A 22,701-nucleotide genomic window follows, 5' to 3' on the forward strand; every position below is an offset into this window, starting at 1 on the left:
CATTTTCCAAAAATAAATGATTTACAGATTATTTATTTACTGAAGTATATACTATCCATTTCAGAACGAAAGTTCAATTTTCAATTTGAAAAATATTACTGGTTACTTATCCAATGTATCTTTATTAAAGAAGTAATTTAAAAGTTCAAACACATCATCTCTCATTTTATGCAAGAATTGGAAGTACAGTTTTTAAGATCAGAAAACTTCCGACGGACGCTATTAATATAATCTGAGGATTGGGAAGCGATAATTCCTGAATGATGCCAAGAGCAATTCACGCCTTTATCCTTTTTCCTAAACAACAAACATTATTTTCTTTTTGTTCTTCCCTTTCGATCCTTCCGTTTGCCACAAGAGGCGGGGCAGGATGACCAACCAAAAAATAAAACAAAATAAATAAACCTTTCCCCCTCCCTACCAGCAGAGGGCGCTAGTATCTCTCAGACTTGAACAGCCAGGAGCAAAAAACTGAGATTGTTCCTGCTGGCAATCCGTAGTTGACTTGTTGTTGCTGAGCAACGGGAGAGTGGGTGGGATTTGCCCTGCGCGTTCGTGCGCGTGATCTCCCCGCGGAAGCGGAAGTACCGGTGGCGCGCGGGTAGATAGTGGTGAGTCGAAGCAGAGATGGCTGCGCTTGCCTCGCTGCCTCCGCTCCCCCCACAGTTTAAGGGCATACAGCATCATCTGAGGACGGCTCAGGAGCATGACAAGCGGGACCCTGTGGTGGCCTATTACTGTGAGTCTTACCGAGTCGCCGCGGCCCTCCTTACCTGCCGGGGCCCACCCACCGCTCTCCGGTTCCTGGAGCAGGCCCCGCCCCCTGGCTTTAGATCTGAGCTCCAACCTCTGCCCTGCCCTTCGTAAGGGTCCCGACCTTCTTCTCTCTGCCCCATCGCAGGTCCCGAAACAGCAAAGCTCCAAAAGCACCACGTTGTCCACCATCCCCCTCCGCCTCTCGTGTCTTGGGCGTAAATATTCCTAAGCTGACTATATAGTCTCACGAACACTGGAACACACTGACCTAAGGCGTATTTTGTTTGTTTGCTTGTTTGTTTGTTTTCTGTGTGTACAAGTAAGAGCCTCTTGTTTCCACCAGGGAATCCCGAAAATAACATGGGTAGTTGAGTGAGTTGGACCGTTGAAGGTGAGTGTCCCAAAGACCGCAGTGGCGTGGACAAAAGGACCACAGACGAATGTAAACATAATACGTGCACGTTAAATATGACCAATGCGGGCCAATTCAGAGACTCATCCGTGGTTAAATGGAGAGTATCTGCTGCAAACAAACATTTGGATTTGACCATTCTTACTTCTGCATCCACACAGCTCTCCCACCAGTGAGAATTTTTCGTCTTGATACCTGGGTTGAGACATTTGGCAGCAAAATTGTCACTTTGATTGATTTTGATACTTCTACCGTTGGTGGAAAACACAGATTAAATTTGCTCCTCCTTTTTTCCTTCGCAGGGAAGAGAGGAGTTCTAACAGTATTATGTCAGCTCTATAGTCTGTAATTGACCTTTACTGCAAATAGGTAATCTGGCAACTATCGGTCTTCTGAAAAGGATTTTTTGGGTTACGCTCAGTGTGTCCTCTGTTGTTACAGGGTTAGCTAAAGTGAGTCCGCTGTCATCGCTGCCGCACCCCAGGGGAACCGTTTTCATTTCTCCCGTGCAAAACCCTCTCGAACCTCCGTGTTCTTCACCTTGGAATGTCTACCTTTTTTCCTCCACTTGTCAAATTCCTCACCATCAGAGTTCTAACTCAGATGTCACCTCTTCTGTAGTCAGTAAATTGGATGCTTTCTAAGCTTTACTACATTTTGTTCAACTCTTAACATTATTATTTCTCTGGTACTTGTTATTCAGGTTCCTGAAGCAGGGAGCATTAGTCGTTCAGCGTGTATTTATTGAGCTGCTCCCCACAGCTCCTGCATTCACGGCATTTATATACCGTGGGGTGACGAGATGAAACAATAAGATGAGTGTATTGTGTAGACTATTAGGAGGTTATGGAGAAAAATAAACCAGGGAAAGAGAATAGGGAGTACCAGGAGCAGGGTGGTAGGGAGGGGGAGGGAACTGCACTTTTAAAGTGGTCTGGTAACCACTTCACTGAGTTCATATCTGAGCAAAGAGTTGAAAGGAATGAAAAGTAGGCTTTGCTTCATCTGGGAAAGCGTATTTTCTCCATAGGAAGTAAGTATAACAGCTGTTGAAAGATGATCAAGGAAATCACTGTAACTGGAGTGGTTAGACAAAGGAGAAAAAAGATATGATATGGACCAAGAGATAGTCTCTTAGAACAATGAAACAGGAACTAGGGTTCCTGCCTAAACCTAGTCCCTGTTCATGGGCTCTGTGCTGTGTACCTCCATGACTACCCAGGGACCCTTTATTTCCTGTGTCATCCTCTCCCTCTCGCCATTCCTTTCTCTCTCTCTCTCTCTCTCTCTTTCTTTAAGTATATTTTATTGATTATGCTGTTACAGTTGTCCCAATTTTTCCCCCTGGCCACCCTCTGCCTGGTACCCCCCTTCCCTCCAGCAATCCCCCCAACCTTAGTTCATGTCCATGGGTCATGCTTGTAAGTTCTTTGGTTCCTCTGTTTCCTTACTATTGTTGATATTCCTCTATTTTATTCCTACTGATTATGCTTCTATGCTTCTTTATCCCTGCACCATTCCCTCCTTCTCAGCTTCCCCCTCCTGTTCTTTTCCTGTTCTGGTTGTTTGCTTAATTTGTTTTTGTCTTTTAGGTTTAGTTGTTCATAGTTTTGATCTTTTTTTTCTTAAATAAGTCCCTTGATGGATTCCTTTTGCTTTACCTTGTCTGGGAAGCACTTAATCTACCTTTCCATTCTAAATGATAGCCTTACTGGATAGAGCAATCTTGGTTGTAGGTCCTTGCTTTTCATCACTTTGAATACTTCTTGCCTGCAAAGTTTCTCTTGAGAAATCAGCTGACAGACTTATGGGAACTCCTTTGTAGATAACTCTCTGCTTTTCTCTTGCTGCTTTTAAGATTCTCTCTTCATCTTCAACATGTGGCATTTTAATTGTGATGTGTCTTGGTGTGGTCCTCTTTGGATCCAAATTGTTTGGGACTCTGTGCTTCCTGGACTTCTTTGTCTGTTTCCTTCTCCAAATAAGGAAAACTTTCTTTCATTATTTTTTCAAGTAAGTTTTCAATTTCTTGCTCTTCCTCTTCTCCTTCTGGCACTCCTATGATTCAGATATTGGTATGTTTAAAATTGTCTCAGATGTTCCTAAGCCTGTCCTCGTTTTTTTGCATTCTTGTTTCTTCTTTCTGTTCTGGTTGAATGTTTATTTCTTCCTTTTGTTCCAAATTGTTTACTTGAATCCTGGCCTCCTTCCCTTCACTATTGGTTCCCTGTGGATTTTTCTTTATTTTACTTTGTGCAACCTTCATTTCTTCCTTTATTTTTTAGCTGTACTCTATGAGTTCTCTGAGCATCCTTATCTCCAGTGTTTTGAATGCTGCATCTGATAGGTTGGCTATCTGTTTCGTTTAGTTCTTTTTCTGAGGTTTTGTTCTGTTATTTCATTTGGGCCGTATTTCTTTGCCTCCTCAATTTGGCAGCTTCCCTGTGTTTGTTTCTGTGTATTAGGTAGAGCTGCTTTGACTCTGTTTTAGTAGCATGTCCTAGGTAGAAAAGGCACCTGTAAATTGTGTGGGGCAGAGACTCAGGTAATTGCCAGGGCAGGCCTACCCATTTCACCGCTTTGTGTCTCTGTTTGTGGTCAGGACTCAGAGAGGGGGCAATACTGCTGCCTGGCTTCTGGCGAATTGCCCTGCATTTGCCCTATTTCCAGTCACTTCACCCGCTTCCCATATGCAATTGGCACCTTTCCAGTTGCTGCCTCACTGTTTGCGTAAGTTCTAAGACCATGTGGGCCCTTTAAGCTTTGAAAATCTGACAGTTTCTTCCCGCCCCCACTGGTTTTTACCGGCAGAGGTAATGGGGATTTACCTTCCTGGTACTGAAACTCTGGGCAGTGCGGTCTGGCCTGAGGCTGGGATCATGAGCTCCCAGGACATCCCTCCCATTTTTATTCACCACACGTGAATGTGGGACCCGCCACATCGCCACTACTGTCTCTTGTCCAAACCACACCGCCTCTCCATGATTCCGCCCCTCCTTCCCATCTGGATGAGTGTGGCTTCTTTAAATCCTTGGTCGTCACACTTCCATTTTTGAGATCAGCTTGTAATTCTTTCTGTGGTTGTGCAAGGAGGCAACGCGTGTCTACTTACGCCTCCATCTTGACTGGAAGTCTCCTGCCATTTCCTTCTATACTTGCCCCAGTTTCCTTTCTTTAAAAAGTGAAAGAAACAATGAAGCTCTCGCTATGACATTCCCCTAAACTTGCTGTCCTATCTGTCCAACCTCATAGATTAGCCCGAAATGTCTGTCGTTTTTACATTTTTATCTCATAGAATCTTTTCAGCCCATTAAAGCCTCGTTTTCATACCCATTATTTCAGTGAAACTGCTCTCAGCAGGGTCCTGTAACAAACGTTTTAAATTCAGGTGGCACTTAACAAATACTTCCTTATGAAACGTGCATATTAAAGAATGTATATAATGTGTGTATACAGTCTAAGGAATACTAAAATGACCATTAATGTACCCACCATGTTTGATGTTATTAGACTTTAATTTTTGCCAATCTGGTGGGCATGAAACTGTCTCATTGGAGCGAAATTTGCAATTCATTGAGTCTTAATGAGGCTGAGCATCTTTTCATATGTTAATTAACCATTTGTGATTCCCTATTGAAATACTGTTTATTGCTTTTGACCATTCTTCTATTTCGCCATTTTTCTTAATAATCTAAATACTATTCCTTTGTTGTATGCATGGCGAATATCTTCTCTAAGTTCCTAGGTTGATTTTTCACTCTCTGAAGTCCTTTTGTGTTTAAAATTCTTAGTTTTAAAACATAGCCAGTTTATTGAGCTCTTTGCTATGATTTGTGGTCTCATTTTCTAGTCCTTGATTTCCTTTTGTGTAAGTAATGCCCTGTTTGGGACTTGGGCGTGTTGCTCTTCCTTTGTTATTGCTGTTCTCTGCTGAAATTTTGATTAGACATGTGTTGCACCTTCTCCTTGATTTCTTTGTCTCTTAATGCTCTCATAGTTCGCATCCCTTTGTCCCTCTGAGCTACATTTGGTGTAATTTCTTTAGGTCTTTGTTCATCTCTATGTAGCTGTCCTGTTGTATAACCCACTTAACGAGTGTCTACCTTAATTTTTTACTTCTAGATGCTCAGTTATTTTTGTTTTCAAATTGGCCTAGCTGTTTCTGATAGTCTTTTGTTACTATATTTTTAAACACTCTTATTTCTGCAAATGCTTTAAATATATTTTTATTCGTATGTGCTGTGTGATAATTCCTGTAGCTGCTGTATTTGTAGGTGTGAATCTGCTGCTCACAGCGACTTCTTTGTCACCTGTGCTCTAGAGGAACTAAACCAGTGCTCTCCCACCTTCTGTGTTCAAGTAACTTCACAGGAATCACTTCCCAGTTCTCAGCTTCCACGCTGCTTTCCCGACAGGGTCCTTTGAGTACAGTAGCACCGTTGTATGCTGCTTCCCTTTTCCCGCATCCTGTTCACATTTGCCCATCTCCTAGTTTAAAGAAGAAAGGTATATTCTTACACATCATGAGTATTTTTACAGGTCTGTTGCCTTGGATAAGAAGGTGGAAAACCTGAGTTCAGAAAAACAGGACAATTGAAATTACTAGTATTAGTGAAGCCTCCATGAATTAAGGTGTTCGGTAGAGCTTCCTGACTTTCCCTGCATTGTATGGAAGAAAATCAGTCAGAACAAAGAATAAGCCTTTATTCAAAATGCTGGGCATGAGAAAGGACGTGAAAGGAACATTCAGATTTGGGGGAAAAAGGTGATATGTTTTTATAAGGGGGATGGGGAAGTCACTTGGAGTTTGGCTCCTTTCAGGATTAGTTGGTCAGGAATGAACCTCTGAAGATGGAGGAATTGTTCTTAGAGATTAGCAGCTATTGTTCAGTCATTTTGGATCTTATCTAGAGGGGTGAGGGGTAGTTTGGGACCAAGGTCATATGAAAAGGGGGTGGGGAGGATCAGCTGTGGGGACAAAGACAGGGAAGGACACAAAGGAAATTCTCTGTCCAGTCTCTTACACTCATACACATATCTGTTCAGGGTTAACAAAAGAAAAAAGGAAAAAACCACTCGCCTGTGTTGTAGTGTGCTGAATTCTCAAAATGGTAAGTTTTTAGGAAATGATCTTTTACTTCTCTCTTCATTATTAAAGAATGTCATTTCTGAGCTAAGAGAAGTAAATAGCTAAAGAGAAATGCTGAAGGGGCCAGTGCCTTTTCCCATCCTGGTGACAAGCTTATGTAAGGGTCTGTGGCTTATCGAAATTTTAGAATTAGAATTCAGGTGACAAGAGGCATGTGGGGACACGAGTTAACATATTTATTCCAATTGCAAAATTCAGTCATATTTTTCTCTAGTTTGGTATTAACAATAATTTCTGCCATTTATGTAATAGGGTAGACTTCCTCCTTAAACACAGTTTGCTATATCTTCAACTCTGAGATGTTTTTCTTTTTTTCAGAAATACATTTAAAACAAGTGATTAAATGACTTATTTATTTATTTATTTGCCAGGGGATGTTGAAATGAACTGCATTTCAGTTTTCCTAATCCTGACTTAGTTTCTAGGATAAACAAGAAGCCTTTGGGGGGAAAAAATAAGAAAGACTTCTTGTAGGATCTTTTTTTATATGCTTTACAGGAATTGAGAAAATGAATAACTTTACTGATGGGGTGACAAATTCTTTTCTAGTTTTAAAACAAATTTTGAGGGAGACCTAATTGAATTGTCAGCCTAGAGATTATTAAAAATAATACTTGATGATAGGTGATTATATGGTTTTAAGTCTATAACCCAGAAGGAATTTAGAGAATTCAGTGATTTTGCTATGACAAAACTTTTGCTTTATGGAGAATGAATTTTCTCCCATGTTACATTCATAAAAATAAAAGTGGAAATAGAACCAATACTCTATTATGCTTCATTCTGACAAATCCTACTGATTCTTAGATATACAATTTAACTCATTATAAGATGCTTTACTTTTATAATTAATGATTATTAAAATATATAAAATGTATATTGTTTGATCAATTATGCATTACAATAACTAAAAACTCAATTCTAGAAGAAAAATTTTAACAGCACCTTACCTCACAGTAAATTTTTATTAATGTAAACTTTAACTTTTGTACACTTTTTTTGCAGAGAAGTATGCTAGATTAGGAATTTTGAACATAGAGATATATTCTTTATATTAAAATTTTATAGGGTAAGTAAATGGAAATGTGGGTTAAAGTACAATTATTATTTCTGACTCTTAAAAAAAGGGCTTTCTGTGTTATAATATAGACTGTGATAGATACCAAATATCTATACTTTCAATTGAAAGAATATCATTTTTAGATCTCAATATTTGATGTAATACAGTAACATTTTTTTTTGTACCAGTTTAAATATCTGATGAGTAGTGATAGATGTTAACTTTAAATGTGTGGAGGGATAGTTTTCTGTGATCATTGAGAAAACAAAAATTTTCTAAATTTCTAGAACAAGGAAGTTTTATTATATGAAAAATTTTCAGGATTTTTCTACAGTGCTTACTAATTCATAAAAACTCCACCTTCTCTTTTACCTCTGAGACTGTGTGTGCCGCTCTGCCTGGAATTCCCTGTCTTCCTCTTAGCTATTTACTCTTTTACTGAGTCAGTACAAATTTTACTTTTTGTAGGTTGCTTTTCATGAGCTCATAAGTGTGGTCTAGAAATTGTTCTGTTGTGCTCCTCATCTTGATTGTATTGTGTTTTAAACACCTGTTTACTTTTGAATCTTCTGGATACTCCTGGAGAAGGGATTGACACCTTGTTTTCTTGTACCACCCAGCACATAATTGATATTAATAAATATCTAGTGCATACCATCTCTAAATATTAATATTCCACTAGAATGTAAACTCTTGAGAGCAAGAAGCATGTCTTGTATTGATGATTTTTTAATTTCTAATTCCTAATACATTGTGGATGTTTGTTGATTGAATAAATGAACTGTCCAGTAATTTATTTTTTAACATGCTCTAGCTACAGTAAGGAAATGTAATGGAAACAATTTCAACACTATATTTTATAACTTGTTACCTTGCTATGTTTATAATGGGTTTTACATTAAGTCATGGCATGCTATCATAGGATTTAGCCATTCTGCCTCCTCATTTTCAGTATTATATGGTTTCCAAAAATGATTTATTCTGGCCTTAATGGGAATACTGTAATGTTTTTAAATTTTCATGAATGTTGATTTAATATTTCTTTATTTCTGTGATGTTTGGCCCTTTTTTCTTTTTTTTTTTTTCAGATTTAATGTGTTTTATTGATTAAAATATTACATTTGTGCCAATTTCCCTTCCCTCTGCTCCCCTCCATCCGGTGGCCCCCCTCCCTCCAGTTGTCCCCCCCTTTTAGATTATGTCCATTAGTTGTGCATACAGTTCCTCCCAATCTCTCTCCATCTATTCCATTCCCTCCTACCATGATCCCCAATTCCTATATCATCTCCCTCCCTCTCCCCACTCCCCCTCCCTGTTGACCTCCCCCCAATATGCTTCCCGTACCCACAGTTCCTTTTCCACTCTCGTTGCCTGTTTAGTTTGCCTTTGTTTCATCTCCTTAGCTTCTGTTTTTTAAACCAGTCCCTTTAACATCTCATATAACAGTGGTTTGGATCTAATGAACTCTTTCAGTTTTATTTTGTCCTGGAAACACTTTCTCTGTCCTTCTATTCTGAATGACAATTTCGCTGGATAGAGTATTCGTGGTTGTAGGTTTTGGATTTTCATTACTTTGAATATTTCTTGCCAGTCCCTTCTTGCCTGTAGTGTTTCCCTTGAGAAGTCAGCTGATAGTCTAATTGGGACCCCTTTGTACATAATTCTTTTCTTCTCTCTTGCTGCTTTTAAGATTCTCTCTTTATCCTTAATTTTTGACATTTTGATTATAATGTGTCTTGGAGTGGTTCTCCCTGGGTCCAGTCTCTTGGGAACTCTCCTTGCTTCCTGGACCTGCATGTCTATTCCCTTCCCCAAGTCTGGGAAGTTCTCCTTTATTATATTTTCACTCAATTTTTCAAGTTCTAGTTCATCTTCCTCATTCTCTGGCAAACCAATGATTCTTATGTTGGGCCTTTTATAGCTGTCCCAGAGGTTTCTGATCCTCTCATTGTTGCTTCCTATTTCCTCTCGCTGCATTGGTTGACTGCTTGTTCCTTCTCCATATTCCAGTTTGTTGAAATGAACTCTGGATTCCTCACCATCTGTCTCGTATGTGGTTTTGTTCCTTTCGTTATGAAAGTTTTTCGCTTCTTTCATATCTTTTTCCTGCTCTTTTGTGAATTCTGTAAGCCACCTGATAACAATGGCCCAGAACTGAGCCTCTGACAGGTTTCTTATCTGTTCATCTGTCAGGTTCTCTATCTGCTGTCTGGTGAGCTGTGTCACCAGGATCTCTATATTTGTCTGCCACATTTTGACAGATGCGTTTTGTTTTCCTGGGCTGGCTGTCCGGGGCGGTGCCTGTGTACGCGTCACAAATTAGCGACCAGTGCCTGTCTGCGACCTATTTCGCAGCCCTGTGGTGCTTTCTGTGGGGGCGGGAGTCCAAGATGGATTCACACAGTTATTCAGCTAGGAGACCGGGATCCGTCCTCCCGCCCCCCTGGGCCTCACTGTTCAAGGCGATGCTGCGGCTGCTCCCCAGCGCCGGAGTCGAGCACGCCAGGGGCTTGATTGGAGTCGCGCACGCCAGGGGCTTGATTGCCTCCGGGATTTTTCGCCGCCCCGCCCGCCGCTCCGCAAACAGCTTTGCCTTCTTTAACTCTTACCTGCCCAAATGGCACCGCTGGTTTATAACTTCATATGTTGGGCTTCCGTGTAGTTTTATTTTCTGGAATTTCTAGTTATCCTTTGTTTTGAAGTAGTTGTATTCCTCTATAGTTGTTGAGGGAGACCTAGCGTGTCCGTCTAAGCCTCCATCTTGGCCGGAAGTCCGGCCCTTTTTTCTTTTTAATCAGGAATAAATGTTGAAATAATACTATATAGCAAATTACTTTTTACTATGTATGCAAGTGCTGATATGCCTGTTGCTAATTTTCAACTTATTAAAGTATAATAACAAAATAGTAAGTGTCCTCCTATTTGAAACATCTGTGTAGTCCTTTAAAAAATCTCATTAACTTGTATTTTTTAATTAAGCCTCTTATTTTGAGTTAATTGAGTTGAGATTCACTTGCAGTTGTAAGAATTAATATAGAAAGCCCCTGGGTGCTCTTTAACCAGTGTCTTCCAGAACTACAGTACAATTTCACAACCAGAATATTAACATAGGTACATCACTCTTATTCACACTTCTTCAGTTTTACACGTGTTCGTGTGTATATTTAGTTCTTAATAGTTTTGTCAGGTGTAGGTCCTGTATAACCAAAGTCAAGGCAGAGAAAGTTCCCTAAAAAGAATCCCCCCTGTTACTCTTCCAGCCGGCCTACCTCCCCTTCACCGGCCCTCCCTGTCCCCTAACAGCACGAACCTCTTCTCCACTTCTGATATTTTGTCATTTAAAAAACGTTATATCAATGAAACCATGCATTATGCAGCCTGCTGGAGTTGACTTTTTTCACTCAGCATAATTGCTTAGAAACTCATCTAGGTTGTTGTGTGTATCAAAGTTTGTTTCTTTCTTTGATGCTCTGTAGTATTCCACGGCATGTAAAGACCACAGTTGAACGACTCAGCCATTGAAGGACATTTGGCTGTGCTGTGCAAATGTGTGTCCCCCGACCCCCCAGAATTACTGTTGAAATCCTGACCCCCAAAGGTGATGGTATTAGCAGTGAGGCCTTTGGGCGGTGAGTAGGACCTGAGGGTGGAACTCTCGTGAATGGGATTAGCGTTCTTATGAAAGAGACTCCGCAGAGCTTCCTAGCTCCCACTACCACTTGAGGATACAACCGAGAAGTCTGCAGCCAGGAAGAAAGCCCTCACCCGGCCACATCAGCTCTACCAGGCTCGAGAACAGTGAGCAGTACATTTCTGTTTATCGGTTACCCAGTTTGTGGTAGTTTGTTACAACAGCCCAAACAGGCTAAGACAGTAGTTTCCAGTCTGACTATTATGAATGAAGTTGATGAACATTCATGTATTTTTTGTGTGTGAACATAAGTTCGCATTTCTCTAGAATAGCTATTTTCAACCTTTTTCATCTCGTGACACAAACAAATTACTAAAATTCACACACAAAAAAGTACATTTTTTTTCAAAAAAATAGGTATAATTTTGATTTATTCATGCCAGACTGCTATTATTGTGTTAGCTGTTGTCATTTCTTTATTTGATAATCTAAGGGAAAAGAGGTCAGTGCCTCTGACTAAATAATCAGGTGTTGTGTGTTTTAAACACCCTTGTGACACACTAGTGTGCCACGGCACATCTGTGGAAAATCGTAGCTCCGGGTTAAATGCCCGAGAGAACAATTGCTAGGTCATGAGACAATTACATATTTAGTTTTATAAGAAACTGGCCAACTGTTTTCCAGACTGGCTGTACCATCGTACGTTCCTACCAGCAATGTGTGAGTGATCCCATTTCTCCACCTCCTGCCAGTATTTGGTGTGTCACTCTTCTTTTAGTCGTTAGTATAGGTTTGGTGATATCATGGTTTTAACTTTTATTTTCCTGATGGCTACTGGAGTTAACACCTTTTCTTGTACTTATTAACTCTCTGTATATCACTTTCAGGGAAATGTCTATTCATGTTTTAAACCCCTCCCCCCTTTTTTCTAGACATAGTCCTTGGTCAGGTATGTGTTTTGCAAATATTTTCTCCTGGTCTGTCCTTTGTCTTTTTGGCTTCATTATAGGGTTTCACAGACAAAAAGTTCTGATATTTAGTGGTGTCGGTTTATTAGTTTTCCTTTTTTGTATCGTTGTTTTGGTGCCATCTGTAAATTTTAGTGGGTATTTTTCTTAATGTCCAAGTCTGTTATTTTTCTCTGTGTTTTCACCTCCCCACCCCTCACCCCCGAATGGGCCCAAGTAAAACTGGGTCAGCTTTTTTTTTTTTAAGTATTATCACTGTCACAGTTTCGGTGACCACGTTATGCTGGTTTCCTCAATATTGTTGAGAAGATTGCTTCTTTTATCTCATATCGCAAAAAGCTGATAAAGCAGAACTTTGTGGGGTTTTATTTAGAAGATCTCCTATATTTATCAATTCCTTACATTTAAAAGAAATTTGGACTTGAGCCAATATTGATATATTCAAGTTTTCTAGAGTATCTTCCATATCTTTCAGATTTTCTAATTTAATACTGGCATTTTCTTTTGTATTTGTAATCAAACTGGATTTCTTTCTGTTCCCAGAACGTTGCTCATTTCTCTTGGCTCCCAAGTCTTTCAGCATTCTGTTTGCTTAGCCTGGACGCCTTTTCCCTGCCACCGGGCTCCACTCCGTTTTTATCCTTCAGATACTAGCTTGATTGATCTTTGCTTTTTCAGGGAGGCCTTTTTTTCTCTCCCCCTGATTTTCAAGTGCTTTTTATTGTCCTCGTTGTGCCTTATATGACTCTTCCCGTGGTTGCTTTCATTTGTCCGTCTCGAGGCTTGCATCCTGCTGGGTGCCCGTTATTCATTTGTTGTGCCAGGTAGTGCTACACCACTAGAAGTATTTACCCAGATACAGAACAGGTGCGTAAGAAATGTTTGTTCAGTTGACTTGGATTTTAAGGGAACAGTGATCCCCAGAGGGAACTAATGGCCATATAGTTGTTACGAAATGAAGAAACACAAATACACAATTTACGTAGCTGTTGGCATTTCCAACAGTGCTTTCCTTTAGGATCTGATTTGAACCTCCCAATCCTCCTGGACCTTCTGTTAGTAAGTGAAGGAACTGGGACCTGCATGACAGATGCTAGGTGAGAAATGATTATATGGGACGTTGTTGACAGCAGGTGGTACTTAGAATAACAGATACAGAGTGAGTGAAGGTAAAGGGACCATTAAATTGGTGAAAAATGAAAGGGGGACAAAAATGCAGTGATCTGGGAGGTTCCTAGGAAGTGGAGGGTAGAGGAGAAGGACAGGCTTAAACTAACTCTCTCTCTCTCTCTCTCTCTCTCTCTCTCTTTCTCTCTCTCTCTCTCTCTCTCTCTCTTTTCTTCTTTTTTATTTAATGAAGCCAGAAAAATTTTCAGTTTCTACTAAACACAGCCACTGTATGATAAATATTTTGATTCTGTCAGGTTTGGTGTTGCAGATAAAACTAAACCTATAAAGATTCCTTTCTTTTAAGTTTGCTTAATTAACTAAGCATAAAAAGTTTCAAGTTTGATTTGTTAAATTTCCTCTAGGGGGTGATATTGTATAATAATAGGCTTGTATAAATGTTCTTTGAGAGCTATTTGTTTATAAGATTAGGAAAAGTAAAATAGAGTTTTCAGGAAGTTGTAAATATGTATGCTTATTCCCATTCTGGACAAAAAGTGGAAAACTGTAGTTTAGTTTAAATAAAAGCTAAATAATACAGGATTTCTTTATTGATGGTGGTAAGGCACATGGATATTAGGACTAATAATTATTGCCTATTTTTTGTTGTTAATCACACAGAAATTAGATTTTCTGAATACTGTCAGACAAGCTTGATTAAGCCAATAAAAATGAGCAATTTTTCTTTTTTGCTAATTTATAAATCTGTAAGATTAATTGGAACTCATAGTCCTGGTACTTACCATTTTTCTTAGATAATTAAGGATAAATCACTGTAGTGATGACAGGTTAATAATTAAAAACACAGAAAGTCGAACCACTGATTTATCCATTAGCATTGCGTTCATTTATCTTATATTTGTTTTTACAAACATATGCAAATATGCATTTTGTTTTGTAATATTTCTTATTTTAATAGTAAGTCCTTTTTTGAGTAAAGTAAATCATTCCATTATTAGATTCTTTTCACCTGTTCTTAAGATTGAAGGGGTAGGATCAGTGGAGTCAGGTAACTTGTCCTTAACTCTCATTGCCTCTTCTTTTGGTACACATGCAGGTTTAAACGTTTTTGGTAAGGTTCATATTTTATGACCATTGTGTGTGATTGTTCAGAGTGAAAGCTTAATACTCTTGAGCAGCACAGGATTATAAATAATAAGCTTCAGTGCTTGGTAATTTCCTGCTTTCATTCAATTTGTCATTTTTTTCTGTGGCTTGGCAAGGCTTTTTGGTTTTTAAATGTTTTTTTAACCTCAGTTAATTGTTATTTCTGTTTGGAAGCACTTGGATTCCATTGTATTTCCACTGTGGGACTGTTCAATATTCTTTGTTACTTTTTTTAGTGGTTGCTCTAGTGCTTACAACTAACTTATCACAGTCTACTGTCATAATACACCGCCTCACGTGTAAAGTTAATAACTTCACTTTCTTTTCTCCCCTTTTGTTCTTTGGTTATAATGGTCATACTTTTAGTTATACATATACCAAAAACCCTATAATACTTTTTTTAACTTTTGTTCTAAAGAAACATGTAAAATGAGAGAACAAAATTTTAAAGTATTTCCACAGAATTACCATTTTCAGTACTCTTCGTTCCTTTGCATAGATCCAAGTTTTAAATCTGGTTATCATTTCCTTTTGTTTTGAAGAACTTTATCATTTCTTAAGAGGCTTGCTGACGATGAATTCTTTTTATCTTCTGTTGTGTGAAATAAACTTTTATTTCATTTTTATTTTTGGAAGATTTTTGCTGGGTGAAGATTTTAATTTTGTCAGGGTTTTTTTTTTTCAGCATCTTTTTTGTTGGTGTTGCCACATTTTCTTACCCTTTTCTTTTTGGTGGGGATACAGTTATACATGTGTAAGACTTGATGTTTTTCCACACCTCAATGAAACTAGTTTTCTTTTTGTTTCAGTTCTTCTCCTTTGAGTAGCTATTTCTGTGTTCTGAAGTTCACTAATCTTTTCTTCTGTGGTGTTTAAACTACTATTAATCTCATCCAGTAAATTTTTTTATTTCAGATATATATTTTTCATCTCTAGAAGTTTTATTTACATTCTTTTGTGTATGTTGTATTTATCTCCTCATTTTATTCATGGTTTCCTATAAAATACTTGAAAATGGCCCTGGCCAGGTATCTCAGTTGGTTAATGCGACGTCCCTATCCACTAAGGTTATAGCAAATCCATAATAGCCAGAATTAAAATTTGTGGTCTCATTTTAATAATCAAACTTAGTGTTTGCTCTGTACTAGCACAACATTTTCTTAGGAATTCAGTGGTAGTTTTCTTACAGCTGCTAATTTATATAGATTATGACATGAGCTCCAAAAATGTTTTATTTAGTGAAGAAATGATTGAAGTAAATACAATATTAGTAGACATTCATTTATGCCTTCTTTTTAGTCTTTGATTCAGAGGTCCCTACACAACAGACAGTGCTAACCATATAGCAGATATTTCCAATATACTTCTAAATAGAGTAACATACTCATTTCTATTCACTGGAATAAAATTTGCTTTTAGACATTAGTCTATACCACAAAGATTCCTATTAGAGGTGCCACATTTATTAACCTATTAAATTATCACTCTTCCCGATTGCTTTTAATGTATCTTCTGTGTATTTATATCATGCATTTCATTTTTTTTTTTTAATTTCTCATGTATGAACAAGGATGTTTTACAATGTTAATGTTTAGATTTTATGGAACTTTGAATTACACATACCTTCAGCATTAGTAAGTGTTTGTCTCCAAATGCCTCACATTAAATTAAAATTCAGTCAGAAAGTATTTAATCCTTTTGCAAATATGCCTCATTACTCATCTTCAAATAATATTTATTCATAAAAATAAACACATTTCCTTGATGAAATGAATCAAATATATTTTCTTATAGTTGATTTTAGCTACACATTATGCTGTTTTAGTGGGTAATTTCCATGTTAGACATTAATTTTTCATCGTACTGCTGCTGCTACAATGAGTTACTTGTCTTAAATAGAGTTCTATATGAATGTGATCCTTTTTTTCCATCCCTTATGGCAAAAATATCTTTATTAATTTTCATAAGTAGGCTCAAGTTCTTCTTTATTAATATTACAGAATGCATCTTGTGATACATTTTCTTTACTTAAGAACTGTAAACCACATAAGATATTTAAAAATGTAAAAGCCAGAACAATTTTTATCATAAATCTCTGATTCTGAGATGATCTAGTTCTTTAATTAAAAGTGTTACTATGTGGCTTAGTTGGTTGGAACGTTGTCCTGTACACCAAAAGGTTGGGGGTTCAATTCCACTCAGGGCACACACCTAAGTTTGCTGGTTCCATCTCCGTTTGGGGCGTGTATGGGAGGCAGCCAAGTGACCGTTGTTTCTCTCTCCCTAAAATTAGTTAACATTTTTTTTCTTAATTTGTGTTTCTGTACAACAATGTCCCTGTAATTGCAAAGGCTAAACATGCATGCAATTCAAGAAAAAAATGCATTTGGAAAAACCAATAAACTGTATTCTCATTACACTGTATTTTGCAAATCAGCAACCTCTATTGAGGTTAACTTTTAAAGAACAGTATGCTGATATTTGTTTGTATTTGTGTTGTGAGGGAGGATGATCATGGCTTTGATGATAGCAGAGTTGGAATAATTTGATTTTTGCTTCAACAGAGATGGAGAGACAGACTGACACCATTTTATTGTGAGCAATAATAGAAGTAAAGAGTGACAAATTTGAAACTGAAAATTATACTTTTTACACAGGAATAAATTGCTTTCAAATGATAACAAGAAAAGGCTGGATTAATTTTCTGTATTTCTGCTGAATGGTTAAGTTCTGAGATGGCTGCCACTAAAGCCAAGGTCAATCTAGGAATCAACCTCGTTTCATATTATCTGGGCTCTTACCTGTGCTTGATACCCATTTACCCCCAAACTTGGTCTGCCGAGTAGCTGCCTACACTTTGGATGGTAGGATTCACCTAGTGTTCACTACTATGGTGAGGAAGTAACGAGAAAGGCCTGGGAAATGAAACTGTCAGTACTGTATTTCATGTGAGTGCAGTACTCAGTGTCGGTCGTTATTATATATAGATAACAAGTGATTAATGTCTTAGATTTCCTTTGTGTCTTTTTGGGTGAGGTTAAGATATTTTAATGAGATTCAGGTTGTTTGAAATAGTCATTTGGGAGATTGGGAAGGCAGGTATTAAGCTTATTAGATAATTATGATCTTTATAATAATGCTAATACACCAGCAGTCTCTGCTGCTTGTACGTAGGTGTAGAGAAAGAGCTTACGTGGCTTTATGGGTGAGCATGCTTTTACCAGAAGGCTGTAAAAAAAGACTCGATGGTAGAAGGAAATAGGACAGTACTGTTTTAGAAAAATATAAAATCAAAGCTCATTGCAGAGGAATGCAAACCGAGGTGAGATTGTCATGAAGAAGCTGGGAGACACCAGTGAACTGGAAGGCATAGTTGAATGTTGGAAAAAAAGGATATTCTCTTTAGAGTGACTGCTTGATTTACTGATTTTGGAAGTTTGTGATAGTAAATTAATTATGGAATGATGACATGGAAGGGAGCCTACATACAATTAATAGAAGTCAGGGTCAATAAGAATAGAGAACATGGCACTGTATGCTTTAGAATTAGACTTGCTTTCTAATCACAAAAATCCAAAATAAAAATTACTAAGTAAAATACAGTGTACTTCCTCATTTAAAAGAAGATTTGATATTGGTAGTATCCAGTGTCAGTGTGCAAATTCCATGAAATCATTAGGGATGCACATTCCTTCCAATTTCAAATCTAGAAACAAGCACGTCGTTACCACTTCCAAGGTTGCTTGTGTCTAAGATGTCCACTGGATTTTCAGTGATCCCATTTTTATTCTAGGCAGCCGGGAAGAGAAGGGGAAAGAGTAATAAGTGAGATCTTGCCCCTGCTGTAATTTCCCATTTTTTAAGGTGACTCCAGAAATCTCTCCCAGCAATTTCTGGTTGAATGGTACCAGTCGTATTTACATGGCCATACTTGCTTTGAGGAATACTGAGAAATGTACTCTCTTGGCTGGGCGCATTCCAACTCCCTAGGAATGTCTTAAGAGCAAGGAAGATGGGAAGAATGGATGTGGAAAGGCACCTTGCAGTCTCTTGCCAAAAGTATTGATTATCCATGGGAACAGGGGTTATGTTGGAAGAACAAGGAGGTCCATAGGCGATTATAAGCATAACAAGATCAAGTGGAAGAGGGCCGTGAGCCCGAGACCAGCATGTTTAGAAGACATTGAGAAAATACTGAATGTAGCAGTGGGGTACAAAGAGAAAACCAGTCATACTTGCCTATCCTGAGATAGGAGGAGTGTAAGAGAATTAAAAATGCCTACTCAGAAGGACTGCAGATGATTTCTGTAAGTGACATCCAGTTTTAGTTTAGATAAAGAAAGAGAGGGGTACGGAATCTGAGGAGAGGACTGTGAAGCAGAAGTTGCCGGGGATAAAGCAGGAGCAGTGGGGACGTGAGGGAGGGGCATGAGCTCTGTTGGCAAAGAAAACAGTTTGTACTTAAATGGAGTAAGAATGCAGTGAGCACCGATCCTTCAGCTTTTGGTCACCTATCCACATGAGTTAAAAAAAAAACAAAACATTAAGCACAAATTACTCATAAATTACATTTATGTATTGGTACACTAATAATGGATGTATTATAAAAGATATAAAAAATAGAAAATTTAAAAAGCTAAGATAGAAATATTAGCATTCCTATTGATATTCTTTCCCCACACCCCAGCCAGTTGCTTTGCCAATTACTGGGTTATATAGGTTTCAAAGGCTTCAGCCTCAATATGGCTTAGGGCAGTGGTTCTGTTAGGGAACGTTTTAGCATCCCGGCATGAAATTAAACAAACAGCGAAGGCCATTAGACTGGTGTGGCTCTAATGCTGTGGAGGCCTATATAAGCAAAACGAAATCTAAGCCTGTAAATGCCTGTTACCAAACCAAACTGCTAAGGACAACCAATCACAGGCAGCCAAGGCTTTAGCTGTAGCCAATCAAATGATTTCCTCTCTTTGTTTCTGCACTTTCTCTACATAAGCCTTTCCCCTGGCTTCTGTCAGTGGAGCACCCCTTACCACTGGTAGTTTGGCATAACCCTATTTGAATTGATTTTTGCTCCAATAACGCTAATTTTTTTCAGTATGCTTCAATTTATATTTTAACAATCCATATTCTTAACTAAAAGCCTTCCTCTTAGAAATAAAAGTAATAACACTTAAAATTCCCTAGAAAGTTGGTAATACAATAAGACATAGATTAAATTAGGGGGAAGGAAAAGTATGTTTTTAGTTATAGATGTTACATAAGAAGATGATGTTTGAGATCTCAGCAAAATCAAATAGGAAACATAAAAAAGTTAAATTATGTATAATAAGGAATCACAAATCATTAGGAAGGATTATTAAGTGATTTTTGAGACAGGTGCCAATAACTTGGAGGGAAATTCAAATTACAATAAAGAGTTAAATTTGAAAAATTAAACCATAAGAACAAGCAGAAAAATTGTATAACCAAATATCAAGTCTCTGGAAATAAAAGCTTAGAAGTGATAGGGAGAAGAAATAGCTTCGAGTATGTATTTAAAGCCTCTGTGTTTTAAAACAACATGCAAATTGAAAGATGACGTAGTATTTTAAGCCTATATGTTTATTTATCTAAATAGCTCATGGTGTACTTAAAAAAAACAAATCCAACAAAAATACTGGAAGAAAAGACCTAACAACTCACAAAGAAGAAGAGTTGGGGAATTCAGTCGGTTTTAAGAAAAAAAGCTGACTGAAACAGGCACAGAACTTGAACAACTTAAAAGAAATATGGCTGGTTAAAAAAGGGGAGGGCGTTCAACCATGCTTTAAAGGGCCTGGGGAATGGGGAAATCAATGTTTAAAACCTAACAGGTAAATGGGGAAAAGCCAAGACAGATTGCTAAAGAAATAGGACTAGATAAAGAAAGAGAAAAGACAGAAAATGTGGTCACACTTGTGATCAAAGCAATGGATATTTAAACTAAAATAGGTGCCTTCTTTGCTTTTTAAATTAGCATGGCCTGTTTTTGTGTCAGAGTGAGGGCCCATGCTGGGCATCCTGCAGTCAGAACGGAGGCCCGTGCGTTTTACGCTGGTGGCACTCAGTATGTACAGTGCTCTTAGAACTCCAGTTTTTTTCCTCTCATTAATCCCTACGTGGATCAACCTCTTAAATTAGATTTGTGGAAATAAATACAATAGTAAATTAAACTTCAAACTCTAAAACATGAGATAGGCCTAAAAGCCTAATCATTAAAAAGTAGTTCCTTCCGATAAAATTATTAAAATTAAACACACACAGATATACACAGTATTATGTATATATTAATCCATTTTTAAAGAAGATATGATTGGGCAGACATAATCGAATTGGAATCCTGAGAGTACAAGCTCTGTTATAAACTAGTGAATAAAACAGCAATAGACCCAAAAGACCAGGTAGACTAAGGAAGCTGGATGCACATTATATAGAATTGGGCCATTTCATCTCATGGAAATTTAATACATGATAATGAATTATAAAGGTGGTATTTAAATCAGTGGGACAGAATGAGCTATTATCTGTTCGGAAAATATTTATAGAAAGCCAAGTACTAGCCTAGATGCCAAGATACATCAGCAAACCAAATATATTAAAATTGCAGTCATCATGGAGTTTAAATTCTAGTTGAAGTAGAGACAGGGTAAATAAATAGAAGATAATTACATGATGAGGAGAAAAGTAAAACAAGGAATGAGGATAGTGTTCACATGATTACTTTTTGATGAAAAAAACATTATGTTCCTCCTCCTCCATGCTGTATAAAGTACAGCCACAAGCCAATTTGTTAAAAAACAAATAACTCAATAGAAAACTTGATGGAAGTTTTTTCTTTTGTTTTCATAGATATTCCTAATTCACAAAGGAGGATATAGGACTATCCGGTAAATACATATTTAGTAGGCAGGAAAATGCAAAACCAAATAGTGAGATACCACTTTCCACCCTGAAATTGGCAGGAAGTTTAATAATACCAGTTTTTAATGAGTTTGGGGGAAATGGGTGCTTTTATATATTGCAGATATAACTATGTTAGTACAGTAACCTGTTTAGGAGGACAGTTTAATAAGAGTACCTCTCAAAATGAAAAAGGTACACATTCTGTGAACCAGGAATTCCACTTCTTGATATTTACCCCAGGAAACTCACGAATGTATGCACAAGAAGGTATGGTAGCGTAACATGATTTGTAATTAAAACCTGAGAACTACCTAGATGTGCTTTAGTTAGAATGCGGTGCCCCTACTGTGGAGCACTGTAGCACAAGCACAGACCTCCAAAACATAGTGTTCAATGTAAAAGATACATTACAGATGATAACATGTATACTCCAGTGATAACCACAATTATCACCAAACTGTTCACAGCTCTTATCATTGGAAAAGCTATTATAAGTCAGAGAGGTCTGACTTTAACCTTATATCTAATGTTTTCATTAATTTTTTAAAAGTTTATTTTTATTTATATACATAAAAATGATTCAAACAATTCTTTTTATTAGCCTCAGCTCAAATCACAGTTCCCATTATTCCAGCCCATATTGTATTTTTATCAGCATCACTTATCTGACACAGAGAAGGAAAACTCTGACTCCAAAAAAACCTCCGCTGCCTTGCGGCATACCTCTTCAGGGGAAAGGCTAGGGGAGTAAACCGCGACAGAAAATCCGGAGCCGGAGTCCCTAAGGCGGTTTGACGTTGTAGTCAACACCGGCAACTCCTGCGGCGCACCTGAAGCCAAGCTGTATTGACTCCGTCTTTCCCTTGGACCCTTCAGCTGCGAAGAGAGGGGGGGTCTGCTGCATGGGCAACAGCAGACCCTCCATATCATCCTGCCCAGGCTCTGTAGCTTCAGCTTCAGCTTTACTAGAGAGGACACTCCAGTGTCATCGCAAGATGTCGATTCAACACGGGAGGAGACAGATACCGTGTCACTCCCGAGTCGGACTGCACAGCCATTCTCGGCGGTGCAGATAGACTCTTAAGAAGCTACACCATCGTCTCTCGAGACGGACGGCTGCTGACGACTTATCTGACACTCGGCACATGGTCTTCTACATGTGGGTTATTTTTCTGAGTATCCCAACTTACCAATTAATTACAGGTCCCCTTGAAAGCTTAGGACCTAGTCTTTTTTTTTTTTTTTTCTTTAATCTTGCCAAAAGAGAATGCCTTACATGGTAAAATGTGTTATCGTCAACATGGATTTTTTACATTCTTAGAATAATATTGTTGTTCTTTATATTTGTAAATAAGATTCATTTCTCTCTTTTTTTTGTAGGCCGGTTATATGCGATGCAAACTGGAATGAAGATTGATAGTAAAACTCCTGAATGTCGTAAATTTTTATCAAAGTTAATGGATCAGTTAGAAGCTGTAAGTTAAACAGTGATAATTTATTTTCTGGTTAGTGTTTAAAATGCTATTTTAT

General features: G+C 38.0%; 1 protein-coding gene across 1 annotated transcript in view; it reads left to right on the forward strand.

Moving 5' to 3' along the window:
- The first annotated feature begins 572 nt into the window (after nucleotides 1-572).
- The window catches only part of VTA1 (vesicle trafficking 1), a 52,247-nt gene continuing 30,118 nt past the window's right edge, over nucleotides 573-22,701 (forward strand). The window contains exons 1-2 of the mRNA XM_090280680.1: nucleotides 573-739; nucleotides 22,552-22,646. Of these exons, the coding sequence (XP_090136806.1) occupies nucleotides 628-739; nucleotides 22,552-22,646 (207 nt within the window). The 5' untranslated portion in view covers nucleotides 573-627. The remainder of the gene's footprint in view (nucleotides 740-22,551; nucleotides 22,647-22,701) is intronic.

The sequence above is a fragment of the Furipterus horrens genome, unplaced genomic scaffold (genome assembly GCF_987537825.1).
Source record: "Furipterus horrens unplaced genomic scaffold, mFurHor1.1.pri manual_scaffold_6, whole genome shotgun sequence".
In the NCBI taxonomy this organism is placed as follows: Eukaryota; Metazoa; Chordata; class Mammalia; order Chiroptera; family Furipteridae; genus Furipterus; species Furipterus horrens.